At 62.0% G+C, this 13,558-nt stretch overlaps 1 protein-coding gene across 1 annotated transcript; it reads right to left on the bottom strand.

The window, feature by feature from the left end:
- Positions 1 to 801: 801 nt before the first annotated feature.
- Positions 802 to 9,464, bottom strand: NCLIV_042620 (uncharacterized protein; the record flags this gene model as incomplete). The annotated part of the gene is made up of 2 exons (XM_003881179.1): positions 802 to 4,154; positions 4,550 to 9,464. The coding sequence occupies 2 exons, from the start codon at positions 9,462 to 9,464 to the stop codon at positions 802 to 804; spliced, it is 8,268 nt and encodes a 2,755-aa protein (XP_003881228.1).
- Between the last annotated feature and the right edge of the window lie 4,094 nt (positions 9,465 to 13,558).

The following is a 13,558-nucleotide window of genomic DNA, read 5'->3' as shown; positions in this document are numbered from 1 at the left end:
GATAGGCTGTTAGCTGTGGCGTGGGTTTTCAGGGAGGTTTAGTGTCAGGCAGCTTGGCGTCCCTGCGCCGTCTTGGTTTTCGGCGCACGCCTTCTCGACATGTGCGCTCGTGAAGCCAAGGGCGCACTGATTGAGGGAAAAAGCGGCGCCAACCTGCCTGGGGCCAGAACTGCGTGTGCACTCTGAAGTAGCACAAGGCCGCACCTCGCCATGGGGTCAGTACAATTCGCCAAGTCGAGAAGCGCCAGTGTGCCGCGGCGAGCCATGGAGCTTCTTTCGCCTGCGCGAGGTTCCCGGGGACTCTCTGGATGAGGGTTCACCTCGCTACCTCTAGGCGACATGTGTACTGAGGCAGAGAAGCGGTAGTTGGTTTCCCGTTTCGCGATGCAGAGGACGCCGAGTGTTCTCGAACCATGGTAGCACGCACGGGGGTTTGGTATAAACAGAACCATTCACTATATAAAGCCAGGAGGCCCCCCTCTCGTAGAATAGACCCCACATCAACACGTGAAGAACCATGAGAGACGATCACTCCCGGGACGATGGACTAGCCAGAGGAAAGGCTTTGACGGGACTTCCCTTCCCACAAAGACGGTCAGTGGGGAGAGCCTCTCGCGGCAGGCGCAGCGACGCGCACCACCGTGAACACCTTTGAAATGTTCCCCGCCAAAAAAAGGGAAAGAAGGTATCCCTGGAATGGGGTGAAGCGTCGTTTCCCCGGGTAGCGAACAGCCACAGGGCCGCTCCTCTCGTCGAGGCCTCACTCGCGCACCCACACCCGCTGGTCCGCGTTTTTGCGCGTTAGAAGAAGTCATCGTCAGCAACGTACTTTCGAGTTCGACCGCCTGCTTCCTTTTCTTCTTCCTTGTCCCCGCCCTTCCTGTCTGCTCCGGGCTGCGAGGCACCAAAGGAACTGACCCACTGCCGCGCACGCGTTCGAACCAGGCGGAGGTCGTCCTGAGCAACCAGGCACTGGACCTCCCGGAAGCTAAGAATGAACTCTTCTTTCCGGTTGTTCAAAGAGAGAGTTACGTACCCCGCTCCCTCTTCTCCCGAGTCCGGCTGCGTGGCCGAAAGGCCTGCACGCACGCCCTCACTCTCTTTCCTCTCGCTGGCGAGGGCAGAGTCCGCATCAACGCCGCGCTTGAAGCCCAGCTTCTCCCGCTTCTCGCCGCTGGCCTCGTCGCTGGAGACAGCCCCGAGTTTGGCCCCTGCGCGCTGAGAGTTCGTCCCCAGCACCCCAGGCTCCGCGCCGCCTGCAGGCGCCCCAGCAGGCCCGAGCGACGGCTCCGCGAGTTCCCACGGGAATTTCAGGGCGTTTCGCGTCACCACGCCGCGGATGTGCTGCTCCGTGCCTGCGGGAAGGCCCAGCAGAGCCTTCACGCGCACGCAAATCGCCGTTCCAAGCGTCAGCTGCGTCATGGCCGTCTGAATCCGCAAGAGCTCCTCATGGACCTGCGGAGACAGCGTGAGGCGAGTGCCTCCGGGCGGGACGAGCGGCAAGAGCCAGGGCGGCGGACAGCCGCTCTGACGGCTCGACGCCGCATGCGCGCCCGGCGGAGTCAGTGCGGGCGCCTGCATCGAGCTCGAGGGACCGCGGGCGCCTGCGTCGAGCTCGAGGGACCGCGGCGACACCTGTGGGACTTGGCCCTCTTTGTCGCCCTCGCCGCCGAGCGCAGTCGGCGCCGCCTGGAGGCCCGACGCGGCACTGGGAGCCCCCGAGGGCGCGTGTCCAGGCGCGGGCGCAGATGCGGCCGCTGCCGGAGAGACCGACGGGTCTTTCCCGTGTTTCCGCCGCCCGGGAGGCGACACCGCTGGCGAGAGAAAGCCGTCGTTGTCCTTTGCGTCGCCACTGCGAGTGTTGCTCGTCTGTTCACTGTGGCCGGTCTTCCACTTTTGGAGGAGTCGGCCGTACTCGGGCGTCCGTACAGCTGCTTTGTATCGGGCGAGGAGTTGGGGGATTTCTTCCGGTTTCGGCGCGTCTTGCCGGTTCTTCGCGAACTTCCACGGATCGACGCCGACCAAGTAAGCGAGGATCTCCAGCTGCGACGTTCGAGCAAAGGCGAGGAAGCCCGACGCAGACGCCGAAGCCAGAAAAGACGGGCTCTGGCCGTCGCTCTTCGCGGTCGGAATGCCTGGGATGCTGGGCGTCTGGGCCCCGCTGGGAGTCGCGGCGCGTCTTTCCTGGGGTGTTTGACGTTTCGGAAGTGTCTCCTTTTCACGGGAAGCCGGCTGGCGCGCGCCAACGAGGAGGGACAGGTCGGGGTACTCGCGAATCAGAGCCAGGCACCGCTTCTTGTCTTGCTTCAGCTTTTGCTTGATCTCGGCCTGGAGCTCGTGGCGCCGGTGGCTGCATTTGCACCGGCAGACCGTCGCGAAGGCAGGAGCCGCGGGGCAACAGACCGGCTTCGCGGGGCGGCCGGGGCCCGACGCCGGGGCTGCAGGCCCCGAGGTCCCCGAAGGCGAGACAGCTGCCTCCGAAGCCCCAGGGGCGAGCCGGGGAGAAGGCGACGAGACGCGCGGCTCTGGAAAGGACACATCTCTACACGGCGACGTGCCGTGGCCTCGCACTTTCCCTGTGGAAGGCGGCGGGGACGCGGACGACGCAGGCGACTCGGGCGACACGGCCGAGGAGCCCGAGGAGCCAGGCGCCGAGTCCGGAGCCGGCGGAGTCTGCGTCGAAGTCGACGCGGTCGAGAAAGACGCGAGCTGGGACATATCGATCGGCGGCGGACTGTAGAAGAACGAGGAGGCCGTGCACATCCGCTGGCCGCCGCGGGGGCGCTTGCCGCTTTCTTTTTCGGTGAACCGGGTCAGACACATCGCGCCGAGACGCAGGAGCTCGCGGACCCTCGCAGGGGTGAAGGCGAGGAGCGCGGCTGGCGCGGCCGCCGCGAGCGGCAGAGGCCGAAACAGAAACTGCTCGCCGCACGGCAGCTGAAACCGCCGGTCCACCAGTTCCGCGATCACGTAGTGAGGCTTCGAAGCGGCTGTCGAGACACTCGGCCCCGGGACGGTCACAAAGAGCGCACACAGGTTGATCTGCTCCTTTCCGGAACCAGCCAGAGCCGCGTCGTCGCTTCCCGACGACAAGGCGCTTTTCTCCTCACCCGGGACTGCCTGCCGCTTCTTCGGAGGGTCCAGCGCCTGCTCCACGACCGCCAGCTGGATGAAGACGCGAACCCCCACAGCGAGGTAATTCACTTGTCGTAGAACCTTCGCCTCCGGGTTGTACGCCAGCACCAAGTTCTCTTCCCGCGCCGCAACACAGGCGACAGACTGCGGGGGCGCCAGCGTCGCCGCCGTACTCGGACTTTGGAGCGTCGCCTCTGAACGCTTCTCGTTCTCGCGATCTTGCAGCTGCGTCGAGGCAGCCTCGAACGCGAACTCGGCAGGCGCCTGGCGCCAAGCAGACACGTGCGACTGCCCAGGGACCGCCGCCGGCGAGTTCGGTGCTGGGTCGACACGCAGCGAAGCGAGCGATCCCGGCGCTACCGGGTTTTTTTGCAGGTTCCCCGGCGAACTGTCTTGTTTGGCTGGCGCATGGAGCGCGAAGGACGGTGCATGCGGGGTGGAGACGGCTGCAGACGAAAGCGGCAGGCGGAGTCTGCGGCCTGTCTGGAGTTCGTACAGTGCATCGAGAGCCAGAAGAACGCCGTCAATGACGGCCGCCCGGCCCCCTGCATCCAGCTGCCATATCGCGACTTGGACGTCTCCAGAGGAAAGATGGAGAAACTCCGGAGGCGGAGACGAAGGCGAAGAGAAGAGAGGGCGAAACGCGTCCACGTAGCTTCGCAACATGCTTGACGTTTCGTCCCCATACACCAGGAGAGGAGGCGCGTCGTCAGCTGGAGAGCCTGCATCCCAGCCGCAGGGAGGGGCGAGAGAAGCCGACGGCGCCGGAGACGACGCGCAGCGAATGATTCGCGATGCCTGCAGAGGCGGGAGAATCAGATCCGGCTTGATTTGCGAGATGTGCCAGCCGAAGGGCCTTCGGCGATCCTGGCGTCTCCAGTGAGGGCGCACAGCCCCGAGTGCGTACAGCGTGTGCATGCACAGGTCCGCCAGCTGCGCCGCCGTGCACGGGAACAGCGGGGATGAAGAAGGCGGCGTTGGAAAGAGAGGGACAGGAACCGACTCGGCGCCCGTCGCTCCTGAAAAAAAAGAGGAGCACAAAACAAAACACAGCGGACCCAGACCCGCTGGAGGGAGCAATTCCTACACAGAGACCGTCTTCGTGAATCTCTACAGGTGCATATATGTAAATGTGTATTCGCTAACATCTACACATATATATATATATATATATGTATATATACATATATATTTACATCTGAATGAGTGTGTACGAGTACAGTCCAGCGGCCACCGCGTTCTGACCAGGATATCGAGGCGTTTCTTTTCTATCACAGCCAGTCTCTCCCTTCCCGAGTCGGTCTTTCGCTTCGCGATCCGGTCTGAAGCTGTCTTTCCTCTTGTTCCCAGAGTGGTGGTCCTCTTTCTCGAAGTTCGTCCCCCGCGCGCAGGCGAGCGCTGACTGCGATCCTACCTTCGAGAATCTCTGTGGAGGGCTCTTCCTCGGCTGGCCGACCTGTCTCCACCTCACCCGAGCTGGGCGTGGAGAGTATCTCCGCGAAGCGCACAGTCTTGGGCAGTTTCGGCGGCGAGGCGTCTCGCTCTCTTCCAGCTGACGGGCACTTCTCTGCAGGTCCGTGAGGCCGCGCCTCTTCTTCGTCTGCGGTTCGCCTCGAGGCTTCCATTTCGGCTTCGCTCGACCCTTCCTTTTCGCCCTCTCTCACGTGCTCGGCCTTCTCCGTGTCCTCGGCCGATCTCCGCGCCGGCGGCTCGTGCGTCTCCGCCGCATCACATGCCTCCGCGTCGGCTTCCGTCTCTGTTCCCTCGCTCTCCTCAGACGCCGCCTGCTCGCGTCTCCTGTCCTCCAGCACAGCCTGGAGCAGCTTGCCTTCTCGCGCGGCAGCTCGGCGCTGGACTCTCAGGGCGCGCAGAGTCTCGGCGGCCTTCAGTTCTTCATCGGGCGGAATCAGCCACCAGGGCGGCGGGTACCCTCCGCTGACTCCGTGTCCTTCGTGCTTCGCTCCTGGCTCGCGGACCGAGTCGCCTTCTGTCTCCTCGCTGACCGCAGGCCTTTCATCTCGCCCTTCGCCCCTTTCTGTCCCCTCCGTCTTCAGCGCTCTCTCTCTCGGGCCGCCCGCCGGGGCATCTCGGCTTTGCCCGGCCTCGCCGGCGCTGCCTCGGAACCCCTCCCGCTTCTCGCGCTTCAGCGACGGGGCCCTCGCGGAGGCGACCAAACAGTCTCTGAGGGCAGAGAGCCGCGGGTCGGGGCGACGGCGCAGGGACGCAATGTCCTTCGCGGTGCGCCGCCTCAGGTCGTTCCGTTGCTGACGCGCCCGGCGACGCACAAGTCGCGAAAACAGTTCCGCCTGCGTGTGGAGCAGCGCCTCCTGCTGGCGGAAGAGTTGCTGCTGCCGTTGAATTTGCCGAGTCAGCTGTTTCTGTGGGCGTTTCTGGGACGCAGACGCAGCCGGGAGGGAGACACCTAGCCGGCCTGCCTGCTCGCCACTGCGCGCCCTCCCGTCCTGGTCCGGATCCCCTTTCACCTGCGCTGGAGGCACCGACGGGGCTCGCCCCTCGCCCTCGGGCTTCCCCCCTTCGGCAGCGGGGAACGGCGGGGCGGGAGGCGAAAACGGCGCTCCGCCGAGGTCGGCCCTCTGAACCGCCGGAGACGCGCCCGCGGCCTTGTCGTTGAGCGATGCAAGTGACGCAGTGGACGGCGAGCGGGAAGACGGCAACGGAGCCGTCGCGTAGAAGGACGGAAGCCCGATCGGCAAGCGCCCTTCTTCCTCCGGCGGATCTCCGGGACGCTCGGCGTGCCCCGGCAGGCCTTCTGAGCCCAGAGCCGCAAGAAGTGCCCCCGTCCTGAGGGCTTTCTTCGGCGCCGCCTTCGTATCGCCAAGACCCAGTTTCTCGTCGCGCTCCTCGCGCTTCCTTCGACGTCGAGCACTCGAGGACCCGGACCCCACAACGCCCTCAACTTTCCCCTTCCCTGCACTCTCAGCTGGAGGAATCGGAGCGCACTCCGTGCCGCAGCCCTCCGGAGAGGCGCCGGGGAGCGGCAGCCCCGCGGGGCCTCCCGACAGTTCCCGGGGCGAGTGCGGGCCAGCCGAGCCGCCTGCAGGAGCGCGGGGCGGGGCCGCGAGCCCCGGTGTGAAGGCCATGGCGCCTTCCGCGGCGAGAGGAGCCGGCGAAGCGAGCGCGGCGCCTAGGGCGGCAGTCGCCAAGTGCGGATCCGCAGGCTGAGGCACCGCCTCGCGAGGCAGGGGAGCTGACGGAAGTCCGCCGTCGTAGAGGCGGAACGACGCCTGGTACTGCGGCGAGAAACGAGAGACGCTGCCTCCGAGTCCTCCGTGGACGTGCGCAGATCCCGGAAAGGTCGGTCCCGGAGCCGGCAATCCTTCTCCGTCCCCCGGACTCGACTCGGCGAGGCCGGGAGGGGCGCGAGAACGGTCGCGGTTCCCGAGCCCGCTTGCCGAATCGCCTTCTACGCTCGAGGGCTTGGCTCCAGCATCGGTCCACCCCTGGTCGTGGAAGGCGCCGTCGCCGCCCGGCTTCTCGTACAGGCTTTTCGCGTCCGCAACCTCACCCTTGTCCCTGTCGACGACCGCCGCAGATCGGCAGAGAAAGGCGGTTTTCGCGGACAAGCTGGCCGGTAGTCTCGAGGCGCCGCTGCTGCGCTGCTTCGCGTAGAGGGCCTGCAGGCGGGATTCCTCCGCCATCTTCCTCGCCCCTTCAAAGCCGTGCTTCCCCACAGCAAAAGTCTTTTTAAACGGCTTCCCGTTCTCGCTCCACCGCGCAATCCACTTCTCCCCGCCTTTGTCGTACACGACCCCAGAAACAGAAGACAAAAACCGGTTCGGCTGCAGAGGCCCCGGGGTCTGCGAGCCCCGCACGGGCGCGGATAGACACGGAGACGCCGCGGGAAACGGCCCCTGGGGATTCCGTGGATGCGTTGCACTCCCTTTTCCGGAAACGGGAAGAAGCGGCCGCGGCGCCCGCGGCGTGGCTGGGCCCGAAGCGACGCCGGGAGAAACGAGGCCAAGTCCCTCGCCGTCGCGACCTGGCGCGCCATCGCCCCGGTCTCGTGGAGCCGCAGGGCGCAAGGGGAAGGGATTCTGGAAGCCCACAGGCAGGGGAGACGCGGAGGAAGCGGTCCCGCAGGAGGCAGCAGTGGAGGCAGCGGTGGAGGCAGAGAGAGGAGAGGCGGAGACAGCAGTGGAGGCAGGCGCTGGCGACAAGACAGAAGGCTGCGCAGGAGACTGGGGCGTTCCAGTCCCTGATGTCGGTCCGCGAATGGACGGAGGATATTGAGGAAACGGTGGACGAGAAGATCCTGCTCCGGGCTGGGGTCCTCTGAAGTTCGTCGGAAGTGGCGGGTGTCCTGGAGGAAAACGAAACTGCTGCTGAGCGTGTGGCGAAAGTGCGCCACCAGGGGCAGAAGGCCCGCAGGGGTTCGGGTAGTGGCTCGTGAGAGGCGCTGGTGGCCTCGGAGTCGCAGAACCCGCCGAACTTGCGGAGACACTCGCCGAAGCGAAATCGGTACCCAAGAAAGGACGCGGCAGACCAGCGTCTGGAAAGGGAGGACGAAGCGTCGGCGTCGCGGACGCCTGAGCAGACGCTTCGGAGGAAGGACCGCTGTTGAGATCCTCGGCTCCACTGGCTACGTTGGGGCCGGCAGGGTGAGCATAACGATCCTGCAAATACGGACGCCTCCCTGGGTCTATCCCGTGAGCTGTTTGCCCCGCCTCGTCACTCGTACCCGCCGCGTGGGGGACACCAGCCAGCAGCCCCCTGGTCGCCTCTGCTGCGTGTCTCTCCCACAAACCTTCCTGCTCGGGCCTTCCCTCCCTCCCTCTGTCTTGGTCCTCTCTGTCTCCTCGCCCGGCCTGACTCGTCGCGCCGGGCGCGCCCCCAGGGAGGAGGCCCGCCGGGCCTCGAGAGCGGGCGAACGCCGCGGGATCGGCTGGTGCGCCGGCAGGCGACGGCCCCGCAGCCGACGGTGGATGAGCGGGAAAGGGAACGTCTGTTGCGGGCGAGGCAGATCCCTGGGATTGCGAAAAGATTCCGGACGGAGAGCCCGCAGCGGAACTCGTTGAGGCGACGAGCCCAGAGCGGTTTTCCTCCAGGCTCGGGCCTGCCGACGTCAGCTGCGACGTCGCGGACGCGAGACATCTCGAAGCGAAGGAAGGTGTCTCTTCTGTTTCTGAACGGTCTCGCGGACACGGTGCGTTGACGCGGTCTTGCGACGGCAGTCGAGACACGGCCGGCGTGGCGAGAGTCTCGCCCGCCTTCTCTCCAGTCTGGAGTGCTTGTCGTCCAGGGTTTGCGACTGCCGCGTCACGATGGGGCATGGGCAAACTCCCGGGCGTATCGACACCCGGGCGAAACTCCCCGAGAGGGAGCGCGCGGCTGTGCGGCACCGACTCAGCAACCAGTTCTGACGTTCCTGCCGGAGGCAAGAAACCCCGCTCCGGGTTTGAAAACGGCGAGTCGCCTCCGGCCAGTGTTTGCGCGCACAGTCCCTCGCCCAGACGCTCGTGCTCGGGAGCAGACGGCTTCAGAGGCAGAGGGCCACCCCGCCGTTCCGCAGTTCCTGGGAGCAGCCGCGCACACGCAGCTGAGCTAGGAGTCTCTCGGACACCCGGCGTGCCCGCCACTCCATCATCAGGCCTTCGCTGATTCGAAACGTTTTCTCGCCCTTGATCGCTATTCGCCGCTGGGACTCGCGGCGTCGCCGTCAGAAGCCTAGCATCAGGTGGGCGAACGCCGGGAGTCGCTCCGGAATTCTCCGCCGCGGTTTGCGAATCACCACAGCCCCCATGTCGGAGCTCGCCCTTGGTGTCTGGTCCCTTTGAATCGTCGGCAGCGCGGCTCGGACTTGCAGTCGCAAGCGCATCGCTCGTCGCGTCTCGGAGGGGAGGACCAGTCGCGAGTCCAGGCGGACCCGGTGGCGAGAGCGCTGGGCGTTGTGACAAGGGACACAGACGTTCTTGTAAGAACGGTGTGACGAGTTGGGGATTGACAAGAAGAGCATTCCCGAAAGAGTGCGCGTGACTGCCTGGTTTTGGCGAATCAAATTTGCCAGGCTGTCTTCCCTCATCACCTTTGCGCGCGAGTTCTGTCTCGCCTCCAGGCTGTACCTGCACCAGGGTCGACGGTGCGCGCAGTTGCGTCTGGAGGGGGAGAGCCTGGTGCGGGAGTACGTACAGCTGGCCGTCGACGCCGCCGGTCGGTGCGTGGCGGTCCAGCATCCCGCTGTCTACCGCATGCACGGGCAGGCCAGTGTAGTTCCCCTGTCCAACTCCGGGGGGCCGTAAGAGAGTGGAAGTCGGAGGAGCAAAGGGCAAACCGAGTGATTCAGTGGAGGTCGTCGCGCCGTCGCCCGACATGTGGCGCGCGGGGGAAACGGCGGGTGTCCAGTCTGAGGAACAAGAAGAGTCGACTGATCCCCCAAACAAAGCGGCATCGGAGGAAGCATGGGCAGAACTGGGGGGGAGCAAGGACCCTCCGCACGTTAGCGCGAGCTTCGTGTCTTGCGAGTGACTGGCTCCAGGCAGAGTTCCAGAATCGGCCAATGATCCTCGGTGTAGAGACACCCGAGCGTCATGGTGGCCTGGCAGTCGGTGGCCGTCATTTCCACCGCTGCCTTCCATCCTGTACAGTTATGTTGGAGGAACAAAGGCGTCGATGTGATGTGCACCGAACGAGAAGGCAGCTTTCCCTCCCTAGCCGGCGAAAACCGACTCAACCCGGATTGCAACAAGCTGGGAACTTGCACACACCGTGCAGGACGCCAGCTGAAAAGCGGCAGTGTGAAAGACGGTTCGGAAAAGCGGTTCACCAGATGCCGGCCAGACCGCGTCCCGATAGGGACAGCGACGAAGCACGCTCCGAACCCCCAGGATTGAAGAGCAGGCTCGCTGCAAAAATCCACGCGAAGAAGGGCGCTTCTTCTGCGCAGTCCTTGGCGACACCATGGGCATGCACCTGAACGCGAAAAATGCTTTTTCGGGTCCTTAACAGCAGCGGCTGTCCTCTACATGGAAGGTTAGGAGGTTCGGTGGACCAGCAGGGAGCGGAGCTACGCGAGCCGACGGCGGAGACGGGAAACACCGGCTACGAAAAATCGAGAGTGTGGAGGAAACCGAGAAGCACGAGACAGAGCAGAAGTTCACAGGGACAAGAGATGCGAAAGACAAGGACAACACAGTAGAGGAATGGGCATTTCCTCTCGTCGGCTACATCGTGAGTCTTGGAGGGTGCATGCCCGCGCACAGACACCCGGTGAAAGCCTGCGATGTGAAGAAGGCCTTTGGGCCAAAACGCATCTACGACGAATCAGCCTCGGGCGAATTTTCTGGATATGCACCGAAGAAACAGAGTGTTTCGCGCGGATGAGAGACCACGCCGAGCTGTTTAAGACGGATCGATTTCCGGAAAACTGTTTACCACCCGCGCAAAGAACCCTACCTGCATGCGTCCATCATCACTAGGAAGGCAGAAAAAGCCAAACGTTGGGGCTGCGGCCTCTCCTCCTCCCTTGGCAGCTGAAACGATCTGGGCAAGTTCACCAGCAGGGAAAATGGGCTTACCGGAAACACTCGGTGGCATGCCTCAAAGCGGCCGTCCATGGGGATCACGCGATCAGGAAACAACACAACCAACGGCGAAAGCTCTTGGAGAAAAACGCAGGACACTCCTGGGCCGCCTGGGCGAAAAGGCCAGTGGCTGTCTCCTGCGGCGTTTCCTCGGCCTGAGTGTGCGACGCTGTACGCTGTCAGATGTGTAGTCCTGGGACACGAAGAGTGGAGGAGCAAGTGAAAAAACGGTCCATTTAAAGGTGCACTGTGCTCGAAAAAGTCGGAAGGCTCTGATAGCGTCCCCGCATGGGTACACTCGGCAGAAACCAGCGAGTGCAAATGTTCGGTTCCGAATCGCCAGAGTAGCCAAGTGGGAGAATTGAGACGGCTTCGAGACATCCGTTACAAAACACAGGGAAAAGGCTAATGTATCGTTATATGCGAAGAGGAATCCAGAATAGTCGCAGTCCATCTGTATTAAACATATCACGGCAGAAGCAGATGCGAATCGGTAGAAACCCGTTTACAACTAAAGTGCAGAAAATGACGGGGCTTTCAAACGTCTCACCATCAGTGACAACCTGAGAGTCTGTTGTTTGCAAGAGTGCTTCAGGGTGTCGGGCAAACGACGCCAGATAGAAACACACTGTGATCCTTTCGGGTCTCTCCCTAGGAACCCTCATGTTCAACGGGTGCTTCGAGCCGCTACAATCCACACGCGTACGGACGGTAAATGTCTACGGGGAACTAGCATACGCAGATGGAGCTCCACGTAGATGAGTAGATGAGTCTTCGCCACGACGTCCATTGCGTACTCGTGTAGCTTCGCCATGACGATGTGCTGCGTAGGTTCCTCTGCCGCCGTGAGCAAAAATATGCGGAGAGAGACCATGCGTGGTTTTTTCTCGTAGGCGGGATTTCTAGGCGAAAAAAAGTAGAGAGACCTCACCTTCCTAAGGGGATCCAATTTGTTTCTTGTCTGCTTTTCTCACCGGCATGTGAGTGGGAGTTTAAAGCACCAGTCACAGATACGTGCTTAAAAGCTTGATTTGGGTCGAGGGACTGTACGCGTGTCCGCAGAAAGTATGCAGTCGTACTAACGCCGCCGAAGGATTTCCTTCTTTTCAGAGAGGATCTGAAGGCGGATCTAATCAGTTATCTTGCGGAACCGCTGCTGGCCTCGCCCATCTTGGTCGCACACACTGATAATGCAGATCGGCAATCACACTCGTATGTGCCTCTCTGGATCGTCTGGATGTCCCTACGACTCCGCCCATTTCTAACAAGTTTCAAGCCCGCTGTGACGACTTCCTCGTTCTAAGCGTCTATGTGTGTGTCGGCTACCTCGTTGGAGCCTACCTGAGATCGACAAGACTTGGCCATTTTAGCCCCGGAGGTACCGGCATTGGATAGGTGCTGTGACTTGCTTCGAACGGCGTACGGCACTCGAGGAAGGCCCTGTCAAAAACTCGTACCTTGAAGGAGGGAAGAGGTAGCTGATGAGATATGTGTTTCGCAGTGGCATCCTGCGCAATCCATTGTTCCTTGCCGCTCCAGTTGGATTTTCCACAAAAATGTACACAGAACGATCCAGTGTGCTAAAACGTCCGTCGACACCTCGCAGATGAGATACGCATCTGAAAGACCTGCTGCACACGCGTCCTCGTACCTCCCCTGCTTCGCTGTGGTTTTGAGAGATCAGCCTCAGATTTCCGTGAAATATTTTTTGCTTGAGGATGCTTCTCGATGCATTTCAACGCCTGTACCGCACCAGTTTGTCCCTGTGGAATTCTACGCCAAGCGTCGCAATACAGCGACGAGGTCTGCTTTACAGGCTCTCTCGGGAACATGGTCTCTGTTGTATACAAGTGTGCGCAAGCAACACTACCACGTGCAATGCGATCGGCTTCCTGTGACAAACCTCTTGAATAAGGATTTCTTTCTAAGAAAGTCTCTCTCTACAGAGATCGTCCCAGTGTGGTCATCTGTGTGTGTGTTGGATTCTCCTCCGAAAGAGGTGAGCAGCAGAGAGAGAAACGCGCACGAGAAACAGTGGAGCGGGCAGAACACCTCTCCTATACGCCGGCTTTCCACCACGCAGTCCGTTGTGTGGTGTAACGTTGCGACGGACTGTTTCATTTTTGTCCCGTGCGATATATTTTCTCCAGAAAAACGTTTTCCCGTCACTGCAGGTGAATGGTCTCCCTGCTTTGTCCACCGCAACCTCCAACCCTTGCTAACCACCCCCTATTTCCTCCCCTCTGCATTTTCACTCTGCCGCGGAAACAGAGGGGACCGCTTACTTCAGCGTGCGTCTTGCAAATTTCTACCCTTTCCTTTTTAGCAGCTTCTCAGTAGCCTATACCTCTGTTTCTACTATGCGGTAGTCCCTGGTAGCTCTGAAGGTGAAATTCGCTCTCGGAGAAAGCGAAGGAGCATGTGTGTGTCTTCTTGTGTAGGCTGGCAGACTTGGCGACACGGACACTGCCCACGGGGGGCAGAACCGGGCTCGGTTGAGTGACAGAACGATGTGACTAAATCTATCAGCTCCGTGTTCGCTTTTTAGATTCCAAGAACAGCAAAGAAGGAGGGCTCTTGGGCGGTACTCGTTGGATGTTTTGTCCTCACCGCACGGACTTTGGCTGCTTGTTTTCGGGCACAACGCGCCCACCCTCCTCCAGGTGTCTCGACACCACAAGTCGCACATTTTCAGGCAGAAAACGGTGGACGCCGTTATTTCTTTTTCTCTTCCCGCGCAATTCTTCCCTCTTCAGAGAACGCTGTGCCAGCGTATCATTTATCGTGTCCTTTCCCCCCTGCGCGTGGAGCAGCGGGTAACACAGCTACCTCTTTCTCGGGTGTCCCAGGTGGCAACGTCTTCAGGTTCAGCTTGTCAGAGCCCC

The sequence above is a fragment of the Neospora caninum genome, chromosome IX, assembly GCF_000208865.1.
Source record: "Neospora caninum Liverpool complete genome, chromosome IX".
Lineage (NCBI taxonomy): Eukaryota > Apicomplexa > Conoidasida > Eucoccidiorida > Sarcocystidae > Neospora > Neospora caninum.
The sequence above is the reverse complement of the archived record's forward strand: the minus strand, read 5'-3'. Positions and strand labels throughout refer to the sequence as shown.